The 20,315-nt window shown below is 48.5% G+C and overlaps 1 protein-coding gene across 2 annotated transcripts in view; it reads right to left on the bottom strand.

Annotated features, from left to right (window-relative positions):
- The window catches only part of AXIN1 (axin 1), a 261,999-nt gene that overhangs the window by 182,830 nt on the left and 58,854 nt on the right, over positions 1-20,315 (bottom strand). For both annotated transcript variants that reach the window (XM_086941337.1, XM_086941338.1), the window contains one exon: positions 109-249. In XM_086941337.1, coding sequence (XP_086797463.1) covers positions 109-249 — 141 coding nt within the window. The remainder of the gene's footprint in view (positions 1-108; positions 250-20,315) is intronic.

Genomic DNA, 20,315 nt, shown 5'->3' with positions numbered 1-20,315 from the left:
CCTCACTTTGGTATAGTATATACAAAGCCAGATTCCTACACAAAGCAATACCCTAACACAGTTCCTCCTTTATTTTAAGAGATGCAAAGATATCCCTATAGTACTTACACACTGCTGTCTGTCAGAGACATGGTGTCTGCATCACTAGACATGCTTTGCTGCTCACTGTCGTTGGCACTGGTAGCCGGTGCCATGGCATAACCTGTGTTAACATAGTAAGGGATGGCTGGCTCTTTCCAGGTTCCTGGCCTGAAATAAAGGGAAAAAATAGATATTAATCACCAAGGTGCTTCTGTATCAGCTACTCGTAGAGGTCAATGTCATGCATCCTCATTTCTCCATCATGGCAATTGTATTTCTCTGATTTTACAGTTTTGAAAACAATGTGACATGTTTTTACCTTGACAAAGTAGGGGAATGGTTAGGGCAAATTCAACAGGGTGATTTCCTGCATCAGACAGTGTATGTTTCTTAGCCACATTAATGTTACATTAATGTTACACAGCCAGTCATCACCAAAACTCGCAGCAGCAGTAGTCATATGCTGTTGCTTGTGAATCTGGGATAACCCAGCCGCTGCTTCTGCCCTAATAGTTTCGCTGGTAGCTCAAGGCAATGCCTTTATATTTCTTTTACACGCTTTAGATGACTTCCACTTGACCTTGCAGGGTGAGAGTTGTCCCTGTGCTCTGACTGTTTTGATTTGTTTTTCAATATCATGATCAGGCAGGATCCGTTATTTAAATTTTCAGCATTTTTCTTAAGATTTTTTTCCACCAGATTGCTTCAATTCTAATGCTAGTTCCAAGCAGGTAATAAAAAGGAGTGCAGATCGCCCTGCACCAGGAGAAGCTGGGATCCGGTCTGCTCTCTTTTGTCCTTCCCTATTTAGCTTTTTTTTAACCTATTGCATGCCAAGGCTAGTCCTGTCCATCAGTCTCTTAGCTGAAAATGTTCAGGACCATTATTACTAGGCGGTTGCTGCGGCGATTAGCCAATGCATAAGTGGATACATGCAGCAAAATACAGCCAATTAGCCTCTATCCACGCAAAGGAAGAACACAGAGCCAAATGTTCTGTTGGTTGTGCCCTAGAATTGTTTTTATTTTTTAACACAAGAGATATCCAGGGCAGACTGGCCTCATTTTTAGGTTTTGCCTGCACAGCTCTTGCGCTGCTTGTAAAAATCTCTTGTAAAGAGAAAAAAATCTAAAAATTGACATAGTGCCCGCCCATTACTTAACTTTATTTACTCTAATTTCCTTGCTTTTTATTGGTCAGTGCATCCTGCTGTGGACCATGGACCACATACAGCTTCCTGTGACCAGGGTCCTTCCACTGGCCACACGTTTCTGCAGGTACTCTTTTGGTACTTTTTGGCATGCCTTTTATTGAGTGAATGCCTAAAAGTAACCCTCTTTCCTCTTCGTGTCTCCCTCACCCTCCATTGCTTTTCACCCAGCCCACCCCGGCCACTGTCATCCACCCTCAGCCCTTCACCTGCTCTCCTATATGTTTGGGCACCCCCTCACTCTAAAATGTGTTTAGCCACCCCCCTCATTTTGCTTGTTGTTTATCCATATTTGCATGGCCGTGTATGTGGCATGGGGGTGGTTTGGTTTTGTTTGATATCAGGGCTGGGCTCGGGGACAGGGTTACATTTGTTATTTTTAGGAGTTAGTTACCAAACATGAGCAAGAATCTGTACACGGAGCCAAGCCGCTGCAGATGTGCAGACTTTCCTTACTGTGTATTATAGCACGGAGTGTTTTAGAACAGTAAAACTGCTTGCCAGGTAACACTGACATTTTCGCTTGTGTTTTTCTGATGACTGCTAACTAATTTTTGTGTAACCTTGGCAGAGGAGACCAGGCTGCCAGGAGGAGGAGAATATTTGAAGCAAAGATTCTACATATAGGCACAGGGGTGAGACGGTTAGGAGGGGTTTAGGTGTTAGATCTAGCTGCCAAAAAATAGGTTGATTTCATGATATGAATTAAGGTGTTCTGCAATACGTACATTCACATTTGTAGATTAAAAAGCCCAGGGCAGAAGTATATATTTTTTAATTTATTTCAAAGGAATTAAGCCGAAAAAGCTATTTTATTTTGGAGATATTGCATCGCAGTTGCCAAAAGACAACTCTATAAAGTATAAGAAGTTCAAATCTGAAGTTGGAAATTGATTCATTCACATTTGGTTTATATAAAACCAATGCACTCTACACCACTTCACTCAATACCAATACACTATACACCACTTTACTCAAAACTAATACACTCTACAACACTGCACTGTACGCAAATCTAACCTACAACACTCTAGACTAAGCTAATCTACTCCTCAACACTGTACTCACTCTACAACACTCTACGCCACTCTACAGCACTGCACTCTGCACCACTCTGCAGCACTACACTCCGCACCACTTCACTCAACACCACTCTAATCTACTGTACGCCACTGAACTCTACGCCACTCCAGTATGAGCCACTTCTGTATACCACTTCACTCTTTGCCACTTTACTCTGCAACACTGCGCTCTATTCCACTGCACTCTACGCCAATGAACTCTACACCACCTCTCTATACGCAATGCACTCTGCCTTGCACCATTCCACTTCACTCTAATCTAAAACAATCTACTCTATGCCATTGCACATTAAGCCACTGCAATCCATTCTGCTCTACGCTGCTGTACTCTACATCACTGCACTTTACTCCAATACACTCTACACCACTGTATTCAAAACCAATGCACCATACACTACTGAACTTTGCGCCACTTCACTCTAGGCCACCATGCTCCACTCTACGACACCCCACTATATCATACTACACTCTACAATACTCCACTCAATGACGCTTTACTCCATTAAACTCTGCTCCACTCTATGACACTCTGCTCCACTCTGTGCCACTCCAAAACACTCTAATCGACAACACTAGTCCAACTCTCTCTATGCCACTCCATGCCACTTTACTCCACTTTATTTTACGGCACACTACTACACTGTAGTCCACTATACTACTCCACTCTACTCTACTCCACTCTATGCCACTTCCCTCTATGACACTTAGCCCACTCTACTCTGCTCTATGCCACGTGACTCTGCAACACTCTACTTCACTCTATGCAATTCCACTCTCCTACACAACTCCACTCTATGACAATCTATTCCACTCTATGCCGGTCTTCAACACTCTATCCTTCTTAACAGCAGGCCCAGTCTGCAAGTTAAGGTTTCAGTGTGGTGAGGTACTCGTAGCAGGAAGGGTGTGGAACAGCCCGTGTTCGCCATCGCCTACAAATGCCCTCTTCTTTGCACCTAGGTTTTTTCCTGGCTGTCACCACTGGGATCCTTGTGTGCAGGTGTTGTAAAGAATATAGTGCAAAAACAACAGTTGATGGACAGAATACAGAACAATGTCATACATTCACCCCAGTACAGAGATCTGGGCCTAAATCCATCGTTTTTTTTGCACTCCACACCACCCCAGTTCAGACATGGCCATATGCAAATCAGCCTTGACCCTGTGCCTCATGGGAACAGTCCAGCCCAAACTGCCAAGCCATGTCTTTCCTGGACCGGAATCAAGCATCCTAGGACCGGTTTCTGGCTATCAGCCGTCTTCAGCCAGGATAGCTTGACTCCAGTGCTGTGGAGAGCATGGGACTCACGTCTGAGCATACCCATCACACTCGGGGTGACAAATGCAAAAACAACAGTTGATGGACAGAATGCAGAACAATGTCATACATTCACCCCAGTACAGAGATCTGGGCCTAAATCCATCGTTTTTTTGCACTCCACACCACCCCAGTTCAGACATGGCCATATGCAAATCAGCCTTGACCCTGTGCCTCATGGGAACAGTCCAGCCCAAACTGCCAAGCCATGTCTTTCCTGGACCGGAATCAAGCATCCTAGGACCGGTTTCTGGCTATCAGCCGTCTTCAGCCAGGATAGCTTGACTCCAGTGGTGTGGAGAGCATGGGACTCACGTCTGAGCATACCCATCACACTCGGGGTGACAAATGCACAAACAAAAGTTGATGGACAGAATGCAGAACAAGGTCATACATTCACCCCAGTACAAAGATCTGGGCCTAAATCCATCGTTTCTTTGCACTCCACACCACCCCAGTTCAGGCATGGCCATATGCAAATTAGCCTTGACCCTGTGCCTCATGGGAACAGTCCAGCCCGAACTGTCAAACCATGTCTTTCCTGGACCGGAATCAAGCATCCTAGGACCGGTTTCTGGCTATCAGCTGTCTTCGTGTATCAAACAAAAATAGAGTGTCATGCGCAAAAAGATCTGTGTATGAGCACTGAGGCAAAGACTGTAAGAAAAACCCTTTTAAGAACACACTGGAAATCTTTTAGGGATTTATTGGAAGCCCTCACTCACCAACCTGGTTAGTGACATGCTTCATCATCGGGCCATCCAGGAGAAGCCGAATGCCTCCCTGGTGTGCTACATCGTCAGGTTACTGCGGAGCTGGTTGTTGTGACAGTGATGTGAAAAAGTGATTTAACAAGCATTTGCAATGCAATAGGTCTCGCATTAGGAAAGTTTGAGATATTGATATTGTAAATGTATTCATTGGTCAGTTCGACATGGTTAAAAGGTATGTGTTGGAAAGCTACCATGAATTATGATGGAAGTTTCCACTTAAAGTGGGGTCGACATGTTTCTGCCCGTCTAAGTGTATGATTTACTGGGCATTCTTCAGGACCGTGTTGCGTGTACCTCGGCGGTATGGGTGCGCTAAGGCCCACCCTAACCAGAGGACGTGAAAGTTAAAATAGAAATATTGGTGTAAAAATAAGTGCAAGAAAACAAACCACAAGTTGTGGGAATTACCTCAGTTATGAGGAACCTTTGTAAAACCTCTCAGCCTCACATAATTACACAACACATAAATACACTCTACTCAATACAACATAAATACACCCCACATAAATGCACTATATGCCACAAACCACCAATCCACATACACTCCACACCATGACACATAATTCCAATGAGCATAATTTCACGCAACACCACACAGTTCCACGCCACTTAATTCAGCTCCACACATTTCCAAAACACATCACATAGTTCCACACCAAACCACATATATCAACTATACAACACTATTGCACAACACACCTCTTACCTCCATTCCACAACACTATTTTCCACATCATGCCACAAGAATTCAAGAACGAACTATCTAAAATCCTAACTAGGGGCTAACTAGGGGCTCAGAGCAAGGATTCCTTGGCAAGAATGAATTCATTTATTTGTCCAATAAACACCCACGAATTCCTTTATTTTATGTGCTCCTAAAAGTACATAAGGATGAGAAAAAACCACCCGGGAGACCCATCATTTCTGGATGCGATTCACTATTTGAACCTGTGTCGAAATTTATTGATTTTTTCCTAAAACCATTCATCTTTGAAGTCAAATCTTTCCTCCAGGATACTACTGATTTTTTGAATAAATTACAACAATTTCCATTAAATGAGAATCAAGATCTTTTAGCGAGTATGGGCATAGTGTCTTTATATACTCAAATTCCGCAGGACCAAGCTCTGGAAGTTTTGGAATTCTATCTTGAGAAAAGACCACGTCCAACAAAAATCCCAACTGAATTCATTTTGGAACTAGCAAAATTGGCTTTGACCAAAAACTACTTCAGATTCAAAGATGATTTTTATTTTCAAATAAAAGGAGTAGCCATGGGCTGTCCTTTCGCGCCGGAACTGGCAATCCTTTTTATGAGCCAATATGAGGAGAAATATATCCACAACAATAACCCATTCCACCAATGGCTGGGAGGATGGGTTAGATTCATTGATGACATCTTTTTCACTTGGTCGGGCACCTCAGAACAGCTTGGATTATTTCATGAATGGCTCAATAACAGAACAAAAGACATCAAGTTCAGCCTTCAAACATCAAAAACTCGTCTATCTTTCTTAGATGTCGAGATATACTGCACCAATGGCCAGCTGGTAACAACGCTTTTTAAGAAAAAAACGACCGAAACAAAGCATTGGATTTTACGAGCAACTACCCAAGAAGCCTTAGACAAAATCTACCGATAGGTCAATTCCTCCGCATTCGAAGGAATTGCTCCTTCAAGGATGAATACATGTACCATGCACATGCCCTAAAAGAAAGACTTCTTGAACGTGGATACCCCTTAAAACTACTACAGCAATCTATCAAATGAGCATGGTGGACCCCACGGGAAGAACTTCTCATAAAAAAAGTGAAGAAACCCCTCAAACGAACGGTCTATGTATCTACTTATTGCCCTTCATCCAATTCTTTCAAAAAAATCATTTTGCAAAACTGGCATCTTTTAAAAGATCTTGATACCCAATTTTCTGAAGTACAATTATTTGCGTTCAAAAAAGACAAAAGCGTAGCAAATCAAATAGTGCGGGCAGCAGTACCAAAAACACAGAAGCCAACATTACGAGAATATGTGAATCTCCCTCCCATCACTGGCCACCGCAAATGCGGCACGTGTATTTGTTGTTCCTCCACTATGGAAGGTAATTTGTTTCAACATGAGGGCATCTCATGGAAACATGAACAATTTACTAACTGTAAGACAAGAAATATCGTCTACGGAATCCTATGCCCATGTAAAAAACTATACATTGGGAAGACTAACCAAGAAGCTCAACAAAGGATTTGTCAGCACAAATCTCGTATTAAGAAAAAAGTGCTGACAGCCCCCCTTGTACAACATTGGATTGAGCATCTTCATTTGGAAAATGATTTAAGATGGACAATCATTTCCAAAATCGAACCTGACCCGAGAGGAGGTGATGAGAAGGCCAAACTACGACAACGGGAAGCAATGCTTATTTTGAAATTCAATACCACGGTGTGTGGTTTGAATGAAATGTCAGAACTGTATAATTTATAAACATATTGGCTGCCCGAGACCGAACGTGCATTTTTGTCCCAATATCCGACCTTGGACATGACCCTCCCCTTGGACATATCTCCCTCACTGAACTGTCTTTCACGTGATAAAAAAACGTATTAAATCTCCACATGAACTTTAAAATTGTTGCTCCAACTCCATACACTAAGTTCAGCCTTCCGCGGATTATCTCACTTAGACTACAATTCCCGACAGCTCTTGCGCCCTGTTAACCCGGAAGCTCGCTCGTATTTAGGAGAGCTACCCTGGAGATATTTTTACACGGCGCCGACTTTCAAGCAAGCGACCCTAAACAGCCGACCTATACTCCGAACCGAGGTAAGAACCTTGACTTTAACTCCTTGTCAAATATTCTAAACGTACCCGTTCCCCGTGAGGCCCCTTTACTTTGTACTGCGGCAACCGCGAACGCTCCTCCGATTCCGGAGCCGGGCATTCCCCGCGGCTAAGTGCTTTACCTGTGCCGACTTATCCCTCCACCTCTTTAAAATTTGGCAAACCTCCCCCTTTTAAAATACCGTACTTTCGTTTCTCCCATAGAAAACGACAATCACGGTTTCCAGAAAATAAAAAAGGAAAAAACGCCCGCCCTGTGACCATTTGGTCATTAAGAAGCTCCGCTGTCTATCACACTTCCGCTATCCAAGTGAGTATATTTCCTTGGGACTCTGACCTATTAAAAATGCACCCTTGGGCTCCAATGTCTAAATATTCCCAACTCTGTCTCCTCTACATAGAATTACAGACAAGAACACTCCCACCACAGAACACAGGTAGGACCTGTTTTGTGTGCTGACCTGAATGTAAGTTGAGGATTGCCCGTCGTATCGGACTGATTGCTATTCCTTTTATTTGTTCTTTCAGATTCATTTTATGTGGTCCTGAAGAGAATCCTTTGAGTCCCAAAGGGATTCGAAACGTGTCGACCCTGTTGAGATTTCTTGTAATTAATTGAAGTCACTGTTGTGACCTTGGTATTTGAGTTTGTTGTAATCTGTGGATTATTTTGCGGATTATTTTCATCGTGTGTTGTGTTGATTGTTACACATTGACCAATCGTTTTGAAAATTGAATGAAAATGTGAAGAAGATTTCGATGGTCTAGTTCAAATGTGTTTGAATAATCACTTGGAGTTCATGCTATAATTAGGTTACCTGACACAAAAAAACACCATTGTGCAGACCCCTATTACTTCAGCACGTTACACCCTCCTTCACAAAAAAACAGCCTTACGTACGTCTTTCCTCATTGTGTACTTTGTTTGTCTAGTGTCATCATTGTCTATGAGTATGTATCTAACAGTTCTCTGTTGAATTGTTTTGTTGTCCCACAAACCTTACAAAGTAGTCCTCGCTTCTCCCTCACTTGGGACTGCGAATCAATTTGTTTTTCACTGAACACATTGATGTGTAATACATCACAGAAATTCGTTCAATCACTTGCTGTATGTAAATGTGTTAATTCATTAATTCATTCTTACAAATAAGAGAAAATAAAAGATTGATTCTATGAGATATTTGACTGAAAAAGTGGTCTTTTCAATTGAGTGAAGGTTACCTCAATTGTTAACTTGTTAATCAATATGTGCAGTACTGGCAGTCTCTTTTGGTAACTTTAAACAAGAATTCACAGCACACCACATAATTTCACTCCACAACATACCAATGCACATCACAAAATATTCTACATAATAAACTCCACAACTCACAATTCCACTCTACGTAATTCCATTACACTTAATACCATTTCATTAGTATCCACGTAATTCTACAGCACACCATGCCACATATTTCCACTGCACAACGTACACACCACACAATTCCATGCCACACAATTTCAAAACAAATTCCAATACAACCCTTTTCCCTAGCAATTCCACCAACCCGGTCATCTCTCCACAACACACCCACCGCCCCTCTCAACTCACCATCACATTCCCACTACCCCCTCTCATCTCGCAATCCCACAGCCCCTTCTCATACCTCCCTCACATTTTCTTTCTCCTCTCTATAATTCCTGCTCACACATGCCAACTTCCTGTACCTCCTCACGCTGTGCAATAGTCCACCTCTCACATCCCCACCCTCCAGTGCCCCTCCTACTCACCCCTCTCTCTCGCTCTTTCATGCACTCTTCCCGCCACGCTCATGTGGTTCACCTTAGGTTTTCGAGCACCATATCTTTCCCGTGCCTTTTTATGGTTTCTGTTCCTCAAACCCATGCTCTACTCCTCTTCTGGTGTCTTCTGCGTACAAACATGCTCCCTCTTATAAGTATGTGGTCTGCTGTCCACTTCTTTCCCTTTTTTACACACGCTCTTTCTGTTCCTCTGTATGGAGTTCATTAACCACTTCGTGCACAAACTACCTATCATGCTCTAGTCTGTGCAGCTCTTACCCCTCTCTATTCACCATGCCACATAATTCCACTACACGAATACACTCCACACCACACAATTCCACAGCTAACAATTCCAATACAACCCTCATAATTACACTTCACACCAGATACATCCCCTACACTCCAAACCAAAACACATGAGTAAAAGACATTGCCATTTACAACCCTGATATGAATTAATTCTTTTTTTATTGCATAATTACTTAAAATCATTGCAAAATTGCAACAGAGCATTAAAGTTAACATTTAAAAAGGTCTCACTCCTTTTATGAATCATGTAAACATTTATAACAGGTCTCACTCCTATCACAACATGGGGTTTTGCCCTAAAATGAGTTTGTTAAAATGTCAGTAAAAAGATTGGCCAGGTTCCTTATATGCTCATCAACTGTGAGCAAAGAGCCTGCTTGATGCATCACAGTATTTCATGGGCCCCATGTGCTCCACTTCTGGGTGAGGGGGAAGCCTCACTGTTCGTACCCTTCTGTGCCGACAGGATTCCAAGGTTTCGGCCGAACAGTTTTGGTCTATATTGTTTTCAAATAAGTCCCTTCGAGCCCCACGTTCATGAATTTTGCCAAAAGTGGCCTGGTCTGAAGGCTCTGTTCAGGACAGGAGCAAGTGAACTGCATCAAGACAGTTTCTGACCCCATGCCTTAGAAACATTGGTTCTAGTAATTTACTGTAGTTTTGGAGTAATGCGGGCAGCAACATATTGGATGTGCCAACGATTCAGTAGTAGTATAAGGCTTTATTTCGATAAAAACATATCTTTAAAAGCACAGCATTGTAAAGCAGCTTAATATCCACAACTGATACAGTGCAGAAAGCCATGCGCTCCTTGACCCATCCCAGACAGGTTTCAGGCCTAAACATGGTACCGAGACTGCGTTGTTGGCAGTTGTCGAGGAATCCCGAAGGATACTGGATCAGGGAGGATCAGTGGCAGTGATCCTCCTTGATCTAAGTGCGGCCTTCGACACTGTCAACCATGCCACTCTGCTGAACCGTCTGCACAACATCGGGGTCAGAGGCAATGCCTTAAAATGGCTTGAATCGTTCCTGTTCAACAGATCCTTCCAGATCTTCGACGGGGACACAATATCAGCCAGTAAACCCCTGAATTGTGGAGTACCACAGGGCTCTTCATTGAGCCCGGTGCTTTTCAATGTCTATATGAAACCATTAGCTGGGCTCGTAGAACCATCAGGTATAAAAATTGTATCATATGCGGACGATACCCAGCTAGTGGTTTCATTGACCCAGGAAGGTGCCGGTCATACCTCAGGTAGCCTGATGAAATGCCTAGAGGACATAAAAAAGTGGATGACAGGCTCCTCCTTAAAACTGAACGGGGACAAGACCGAGCTGATGCTCCTAGGCCCCGCAACACCCACATTAACCCATGCTATGTGGCCTGAATGTCTAGGCACCCCTCCCACTCCTAAGGAGAGCGTTAAAAGCCTGGGAGTATGGCTGGATAAAAACCTTTCTTTTTCCACTCAAGCCACCAAACTATCCGCCATCTGCTTTGGACTACTGAGAATATTAAGGAAGGTTCTCCCTCTCCTTCCCATGGAAGCCAGAAAAGTGGCAGTTCAGGGCCTCATTCAGTCCCGGTTGGACTCAAACAACGCCCTGTATGTAGGGGCCCCCGAGATGTCCATGAGAAAACTACAGGTGGTCCAGAACAGTGCAGCCCGCGTCCTGCTACAGATCCCAAGGACACAGTCTGCTAAACCCGCACTAAGCAGCCTACACTGGCTCCCAGTGAAACAGAGAGTGGCTTTCAAGGCACTATGCATTGCGCACCGAGCCTACTGGAAGTCAGGCCCAGCGCTCACTAACAATCTGATCACTCAATACCACCCCAACAGATCCCTCCGGTCCTCGGAGGCCTTTCTGGCCGTAGTCCCAAGAGTAAGGAGAGCCAGAACTGGAGGAAGGTCATTCTCCGTAAATGCCGCAAAGATGTGGAACACACTCCCGCTGCAAATCAGGTCCAATTCCAACCTACTGTCATTTCGAAAACATTTGAAGACTTATCTATTTGCTAGGCCCATCTAATCTCATTCTCCGCTGCCCCCCCTAGCTCTGCTCTCTGCATTCTAGCGCTTGGACGCCCGTCGGGCAGCAACCGCGCTTTATAAATTAAATTACAATACAATACAATACAATACTCGAGTTACAATTCAGTTAAAAATAATGTACATTTGGGATTTAAAAACTACATAAAAAGTTTAAATATAAAAACACTGATTATATAATTTCATTACCCCTTTTGGATCTGATGGACCAGGCCCATCTTAAAAATTTTGACAGTCCGCATACATACAAAGGCCGAGTATCTGAAATCAGAATTCGCAATGCTACAACATGATGTCTAGTGCCCAGTTCTCTGCATATTGGTTTTAACCAGCAGTTTCTCGGTGATTTGTAAGCCGGGCATTCAAACAAAATATGAGCAACGGACATTACTCTGGTCGTACAAATTGGGCAAAAGGGTGCAGTTTGGAACGGGACCTTCCAGCGTGCAGTCAGTTCACCTACTGGGAGAGTTCCTACCCTGAATTTAAAGTACAATGCCTGATCAGTTGGCTTCAAAATAATATCATGGTAGGGTTCTTGAACTGCCACGTCCTTAAACCTCAGAAACTCTACAGTTGCTCTGCCCTGTTTCGAGTCCGATCCGCTTTTGCTGGCTACCCAGCTCCAATAGAGTTTCTTTAGGACAGCTTTGGGGGGAGCAGATCTAGATATCCAGGCATCCCCAAGCCCCAACTCACCAAGCAAAAATTTAACATCTTTAAGCCACCTGATTTTGGACCAACCCGGCATCGACATTACTTCCAACAGCCCATCCGCATAGTTGGCTAATTCTGGGACTCGCCATAGCCGGGCCCATAATAGGAGCGGACGGATTTGTGCCTGGTCTTTGTTCGAACGGCACCCCATGTAGAGTAGCAGTGGTACCGTGGGGGTACTCTGTGGGAGGGCCATCAAATCCTTCAAGAATTTGTTCTCAGATCTGGATAGCTGGTCTATGTTACATGTACCCCACAGTTCTGCCCCATAAAGGGCCGCACTAACTCCTCTCGCCTTATAAATATCTATAACCAGGGCGATAGGTTTGGTTGAAGAAGAGCGCTGTTCCTTAAGGAGTGCCCCCACTACCCTTTTGTGGCTTAGTGACATCTTCTGTAGGTGTGGATTCCACTGCATTATATCTGATATGCGGATACCTAAGTAGTCAAATTCTGCAACGCTTTCCAGGGGCTCAAGGTTCAGGGCAGGCGGTCGTCCGAGTTTTTTAGGGGGGTTCAACACCAGATATTTGGTCTTGTCTGTATTAATCATAAGCCCTCTGCTGGTACAGAAGGACTGGAAACTATCCAGAAGGCTCTGTAAGCCCACAGGGGACTTGGAGATGAGGAGGGTGTCGTCAGCGAATAGGAGGGTTGGTATTCGCTTGACCGCCAGGGAAGGTGCATCTGATGGATTTTTCAAGAGGTGCTCCACCACTCCATTCACATAAAGTGAGAACAGAGTGGGGGCAAGGACACATCCGTGGCGGACACCCCTATTCACTGGGATTCTATTAGACTTCTGGCCCTGAGTGCCCCACCTCACCTGTGCAAAATTTCCAATATGGAGCCTCACCAATATTGACAAGATATACGCGGGCATCCCCATTTCGGACAATACCCCCCACAGGCGATCCCGGGGCACCAGTCAAAGGCAGTCTTTAGGTCGATAAACACAAGATAAAGACTGCCTTTGCCTAATAGGACCACCTTCCAGTATATGAGCAGTAATCTAAATGCCTGTTCGATGGCCCCTGTGCCGGTCCTAAAGCCTGCCTAATAGTCCGAAAGGATTTTATTATCATCAACCCACTGCAACACTCTACCAAGAACCACCCTTCCAGCAACCTTCTGTGTAGAGTCGATTAAACTTATTGGGCGGTAATTGGCAACGATTCTGCACTGTGATTACACACGCTGCATCTGGTTATATTACTCAGGGATTTCCAGCCAGGAATCAGTTCCTTAATTGGCAGTGGCACTAAGTGCGCACGATGAATTTTTTTCAAACGCTTCCTTCCGAGGAGCTGTTTATGTAGGGCTGGATTTTGTGTATCCTATGCTATCCTTAGGCCTGCCAAAACTCCAATTTCCTTGAATCTGGCTATGTCGTCCTTCCTTGATAACAGGATGGTTTGGTTATTTTGCGCTTTCTTAATTGCTGAATAGTGTACTTCCTCTTGGGACCAGTACGCTGTGGACAGTCCCAACTCAACCACTGTCTCCAGACAGTAATTCTCCCATGGGTTTGATCCCCCTTTGAATATTGTTTTCAGTACCTCCTTGAAGGATCCTTTCTGGGCTTTTAGTGTCTTAAAGCACAAGTTACTACTTGTGTAACGATATATCTGTAAGAGACATTAGTTAGTGATAGATTCCTTACCTTAGAATATCCCCAGGCGTCAGACTGGATCCGGAAACTTTTGCGTAGCAATACCCCTGCGCGCCGGTAGGCGTCGTCTGCGGCTCCGCGTCCGTCGTCGGCGTCGTGAGCGCCGGGATGACGTCGGAGTACTTAGACGGCGCCCATGCGCGCTGACGTCAGTTCTGACACACAGCTTTTCCGCGCCAGATACGCAGAGCCATGATAGAACTAACACTGGTGCCATGAAACTAGGGCCCTGAAAGGGGATGACCTTAACCCTAGATATCGGTTCGCAGAACGGGGAGGATGGGTGGGTCGGTAAGGAATCTATCACTAACTAATGTCTCTTACAGATATATCGTTACACAAGTAGTAACTTGTGCATCTGAAAGAGACACGTTAGTGATAGATTCCTTACCTTAGAATAGATACCCCAGCAATACCAACCCCGGTGGTGGGTCTGCGAACCAATATCACACCAGAAAGTCCTGGAGGACGGAACGGCCAAAGAAGCCATCCCTCCGGACTTGACTGTCCAGGCAGTAGTGTCTTGCGAACGTGTGCAGCGAGGCCCACGTAGCTGCCTGGCAAATGTCCTGCAGGGGGACACCGCGGCCCAGGGCAGTTGTCGTTGCCGTGGCCAGAGTGGAGTGAGCCCGCAATCCAGCCGGGGGCTCCTTCCTTGCCATGGAATAACATGCTTGGATACACAAGATGATCCACCTAGAGATGGTCCTCTTGTGCACAGCCTTACCCTTCTTCGCGCCCACGTAACCGACAAAGAGTTGGTCATCCACCCGGAATTGGCGTGTGCGGTCTAGGTAGTAGGAGAGCGCACGTTTTGGATCCAGACGGTGGAGCCTCTCTTCCTCTTTCGAGGGATGCGGAGGCGGAAAGAAAGTGGGCAAGGTAATGGACTGCCCGATGTGGAAGGCCGTGACAACCTTGGGCAGAAAGGAAGGTCGTGTACGTAACACCACCTTGTCAGGATGAACAGACAGGAAAGGTGGAGAAGAAGAAAGAGCCTGGAGCTCACTCACCCTCCTGGCAGAGGTGATGGCAACCAGGAAAGCAGTCTTCAGAGTAATGAGACGAAGAGGACAGTTATGAAGTGGCTCAAAGGGAGCACACATCAGATAAGTGAGAACAAGATTCAAGTCCCACTGGGGCATCACGAAGGGAACAGGAGGGAACATGTGTGTGATGCCCTTCAGGAATCTACTTACAATAGGGGACTTGAATAAAGAAGGCTGATCTGGTAGCCTCAAGAAGGCTGAAAGAGCAGAGAGGTACCCTTTAAGAGTGCCCAGATCAGAGCCCTGCTGGGCAAGGGAAAGAAGAAAGAGCAGCACTTCCGAAAGGGGTGCAGAGAGAGGATCCACAGCCTTTGCTGTGCACCATGCCACAAATCTGTTCCACCGGCAGGCGTATACCGACTTTGTGGAGGGACGCCTGGCTGCCAGAATGATATCACAGACTTCAGGAGGCAAGTCAAATGGCCTCAACTGTCGCCGCTCAATCTCCAAGCTTGTAGGTGGAGACTGGACAGGTTCGGGTGCAGGACCGTCCCCTGCTGCTGCGACAGAAGGTCCTCCCGAAGAGGCAGACGAATCGGGAGATCGACTGACATGCTGAGTAGCTCGGGATACCAGTATCTTCGTGCCCAGTCCGGAGCCACAAGGATAACCTGGGCCCGGTCGCGCCTGATCTTCTTCAGCACTCTGGGCAGAAGTGGTATAGGCGGAAAGGCGTACAACAGACTGCAGCTCCACTCGCGACGAAAAGCGTCTCCGAGCGAGTGCCGCCTTGGAAATTCCAACGCGCAGAACCGATGACATTGCGCGTTCTCTTCTGTGGCGAATAGATCTAACCAAGGCTCTCCCCACTGCTGAAAGAGACCTTGCGCCACGTCCGAGTTCAGACGCCATTCGTGATCCATCATGCACCGACGGCTGAGTTCGTCCGCCCTGGCATTCAGAGAGCTGCCAGGTGTTGAACCACCAGGGTCACGCCCTGATGTTCCAGCCATTGCCATAGGCGCAGAGCCTCCTGGCAAAGGGTCCACGACCCCACACCACCCTGCTTGTTGCAGTACCACATGGCGGTGGTGTTGTCGGTGAACACCTGCACTACCCGTCCTCGGACAGAGGGGAGGAACGCTTTCAGTGCTAGACGAATCGCCCGAAGCTCCAGCAAGTTGATATGGAGCCGGGACTCCGCCGGAGACCAGAGGCCTCTGATCTCTGCCTCTCCCATGTGGCCCCCCCAGCCCTGGAGGGACGCGTCCGTCACAACTACATGCTCCGGGTGGGGTAGGGAGAGGGACCTGCCACTGACCCATTCGCGGTCCGTGAGCCACCACTGCAGTTGTCTCGCAGTGCCCTCCGAGAGCAGAGAGGTACCCTGTCCGAGATCAGGACATGATCGGACAGGTTGCCCTGATGCTGGGCCCACTGAAACTTCAGGTCCCACTGCAGAGCCCGCATCCGCCACCTGGCGTGACGCACCAGAAGGATGCAGGAGGCCATCAGTCCCAAAAGACGCAGCGTCAACCTGACCGAGACTCGGGATAACGGCTGGAAGATGGTAACCAGAGCCTGAATATCCCGAACCCGCTGCTCGGGTGGAAAAACCCAAAACTGCGCCGAGTCGAGAACCGCTCCGATGAAGAGGAGCTTTGAGAGGGACGCAGGTGTGACTTCGGCACATTGATGGTGAACCCCAGCAGGTGCAGGAGGTCGGCCGTAGTCTGGAGGTGGCTGACGACTGTCTGGGGCGAGCCCGCCTTCAAAACAACCAGTCGTCGAGGTAGGGGAAGACTGATACACCCTGCCTGCGCAGATGAGCTGCGACCACCGCCATCACCTTCGTGAACACCCGTGGGGCGCTGGTAAGGCCGAAGGGGAGCACGGTGAACTGAAAGTGCTCTTGGCCTACCGTGAACCGCAGGTAACGCCGGTGGGCCGGCAGGACGGGGATGTGGAAATAAGCGTCCTGCAAGTCCAACGCTACCATCCAGTCTCCTGGGTCCAGGGCAGTCAGGACCTGAGCCAAAGTGAGCATCTTGAACTTCTCCGTACGGAGGAAGCCGTTGACGTTCCGCAAGTCCAAGATAGGGCGTAGGCCCCCTTTGCCCTTCTTGGGCACCAGAAAGTAGTGGGAGTAACAACCACACCCTACTTCTGGCCCAGGAACGCGCTCGATGGCCCTCTTGGCCAAGAGGGCCGAGACCTCCTCTTGCAGAAGTTGCAAGTGATCCCCCGACACACGGTGGTACTGTGGTGGCATGGATGGAGGGGATGCCTCGAAGGGGAGCGAGTAGCCCCTTCGGACAATCTGCAGCACCCACCTGTCCGAAGTGACTGTATGCCAGTGGGAGAGGTGATGGCGAACCCTGCCCCCCACAGGCGTCACATGGGCCTGAAAACTCGGACTAGGAAGGTTTAGAGGCCGGTGCTGCTGAGGGAGGTGTGGACTGGCCTTGCCGTGTTCCCTGACCACCGCCACGGCGGTTCCCACGTCCGCCGGCGCGCTGCTGGACATTTTGCGGCGTGTGGCTGGCGGTACGTGGTGGGGCGCCCCTTCCGTGGCCACGAAAGGAGCGAAAGGCACCCGATTGCTGGCGTGGGGCCGTAAGGCCCAAGGACTTGGCCGTAGCCCTGGAGTCCTTGAAACGTTCCAGCGCATGGTCTGCCTTGTCGCCGAAGAGGCGACGGCCATCAAACGGCATGTCCAGGAGAGTGGCCTGGACATCGGCCGAGAAGTTGGCAGACCTCAACCAGGCGTGGCGTCGAACCGCCACCGGCGTTGCCATCGCCCTGCCCAGTGAGTCCGTTGTATCCAGCCCACACCGGATAGAAAAGCGTGCTGCATCTCGGCCGTCCGCAAGGGCTTGGCTGAGTTTAGCCTGGACCTCCTCCGGGCATCTAGGCAGCACCTCCGCAACCGTGTCCCACAGGGTGTGGGTGTAGCGGCCCAAGAGACAGGCGGTGTTCACAGACCGCAGCCCTAGGCTTACAGACGAGAAAACCTTCTTCCCGAACTGTTCATATCTCTTGGATTCCCTGTCGGGCGGGGCCGACAGGAATGCGGTTTGGGAGTTTGAGGCCTGGATGACCAGACTCTCGGGGGTGGGATGGGTGGACAAAAAGCATGGGTCGCCCGGTGCCGGGCGGTAGCGTCTGGCCACGTTCCTGTCCACAGGCGGGCCTGTGGCGGGCTTGGACCAAGTGCCCAGAAGAACGTCACACAAGGCCTCATTGAACGGCAGAAGGGGCTCCGCGGAGCCGGACTGCGGTTTGAGGACCTCAGTGAGGAGATTAGTCCTCACGGCCGCGACGGGGAGCTGAAGGTTTAAGGCCTTAGCTGCCTTCGTCAACACTACGCTGTAAGCAGAACCCGCCTCCGAAGCCACAGTCGGGGGCGATGTAAATCCAGTGTCTGGCGAGGTGTCAATACCACTGGCCTCCCCAAGCTCATATGTCCAGTCCTGTTGTGACTGGCAATCATGTGCCAGAGGGTCCTCGGACCCCTCCCAATGCTCCTCGTCACCTGTGTCCTGGAGACCAGGATTAACAGCCAGGGCCTCCTCGTGGAGATAAAATTCTCCAAAGGCCGACGGAATCGGCGCCCAGCGGCGCCCTCCCGACGCCTGAGCAGAACCGCAGGAGGCATTGGGGCGGCAACCACATCGGCTACCGGGGACGACACCTGAAGGGACGGCGCCGGTGAGGTCGTAAGGTCGACCGGCGAGGTCCCGGATCCGGAGCCGGATCCAGCGAGGTCTTGCGGCGCCGAGACCGAAGTCGCCAGCGGCGCCGGGCCCGAAGCACCCGACGTCGTCGGGGCCGAAGCGCCCGACCCGGAAAGACCTCCAGACGGAACCGATCGGCCCGAAGGCGCCACGGGAACCGACTGAGGAGGGAGGGCCCTCATGGCCATGAGGTACCTCTCGACCTCCTCTGGCGTCGCGCCGTGCCCAGGGACCCGAAGGTGTGGGGCAGGCGGCGACGCTTGCGACTCCCGCGGAGCCGCGTGGGCGGTGTCGCCCGAGTCCCCGGCCGCATCGTGCGAGCGTCGGGGCGGGTCGGAGGATCGATGACGTCGCTCCGACCTCTCATGCCTCTTACCTGAGGACGTGGAACCAGATGATCGGTGTCCACTTCCGGAGCGTCGATGACTCCGACCTCGCGACCTGTCCCTCGACCTCCCGTGGGGCCGGGACCGGGACCTGGAGCGGCGCGGGGCCGACTGCCTCAGCTCGAGACGCTTGCGGGACCGCTCCCGCCTAGCCTTCGACGTCAGGGCCCGGCAGTCGGAGCAGGATCGATCGTCGTGGTCGAGGCCTAAGCACTTCAGGCACCGGCGATGGGGGTCCGTGACCGACATGAGTCGGCCGCACTTCGAACAAGGCTTGAACCCGGGCATCCCTGGCACCGATAGTCGAGAAATCGACAAGGAAAGAGAGATCAAAAAGGATCAAAATTTTCAGTCAAAAATTGACTGGGGGTAGAGCTTCTTCCGGATCTGCGCTAGCTGGCGCGGAAAAAAGAAGAACTGACGTCAGCGCGCATGGGCGCCGTCTAAGTACTCCGACGACGTCATCCCGGCGCTCACGACGCCGACGACGGACGCGGAGCCGCAGACGACGCCTACCGGCGCGCAGGGGTATTGCTACGCAAAAGTTTCCGGATCCAGTCTGACGCCTGGGGATATTCTAAGGTAAGGAATCTATCACTAACGTGTCTCTTTCAGATACAGAATTTTACCACAGTGCTCCTACCTTCATATCTTTGTTATACCAAGCCAAACTCTAGACGGATCAAGGCATTTTGTGTGCATTTGGACAGCCCAAAAAGCCTTTTATAGCACTGGCCCTGAGCTTTTTCTATGATCTTTTCCATCTTCCCATGGAATGCGTGTAACGCATACCCAGCAACTGGGAGCAATTTAGATTTTATCACTCTCCTTATAGGTTCTGTGGTATGACTGTGTAATTTGCCATGTAGCTTGCGCAATGAGTAGATAGTGGCTTGCGTCTTAGTCTGGTTCATTGTTGCATTTTCTTTGTCGTTTAGCCATGCTACTAGATAGTGGTATGCTCTTTCTGTTCCTATGTTGTTACTGTCCAGTCTCCACTTTAAATAAAAAAATAAAAATCGGATATTGTACAAAAACCACAACTTAAGTTTTGCAGGGATAGCCACAAGCTTGTTTGCCTCATTGTAGATGTTTAATGCATTCAAACCTCTTTGCATGCAAGCCTACTCTGGTGTGATCGAGAATCACCAGATCGTCGGCTTACTGGAGCATGTGCAGATGTTGCTGTCTGATTTTTGGGGTTAACAAGGTTGCCCCTTGTAAGGCTTTCCCCAGGTCAGCCGTATACAGATTGAAGAGTGTTGGCGCTAGGATGCAAACCTGCTTTGGACCTCGATCTGTGGGCAGTTTATGTGGAACCGTGTCCCCTGTTGGTATACAATGGCATAATTGCCTTCAGTAG

Source organism: Lissotriton vulgaris, chromosome 10, assembly GCF_964263255.1.
Source record: "Lissotriton vulgaris chromosome 10, aLisVul1.2, whole genome shotgun sequence".
Classification (NCBI taxonomy): Eukaryota; Metazoa; Chordata; class Amphibia; order Caudata; family Salamandridae; genus Lissotriton; species Lissotriton vulgaris.
Note: the sequence above shows the minus strand (reverse complement) of the source record. Positions and strands in the feature narration are given on the sequence as shown.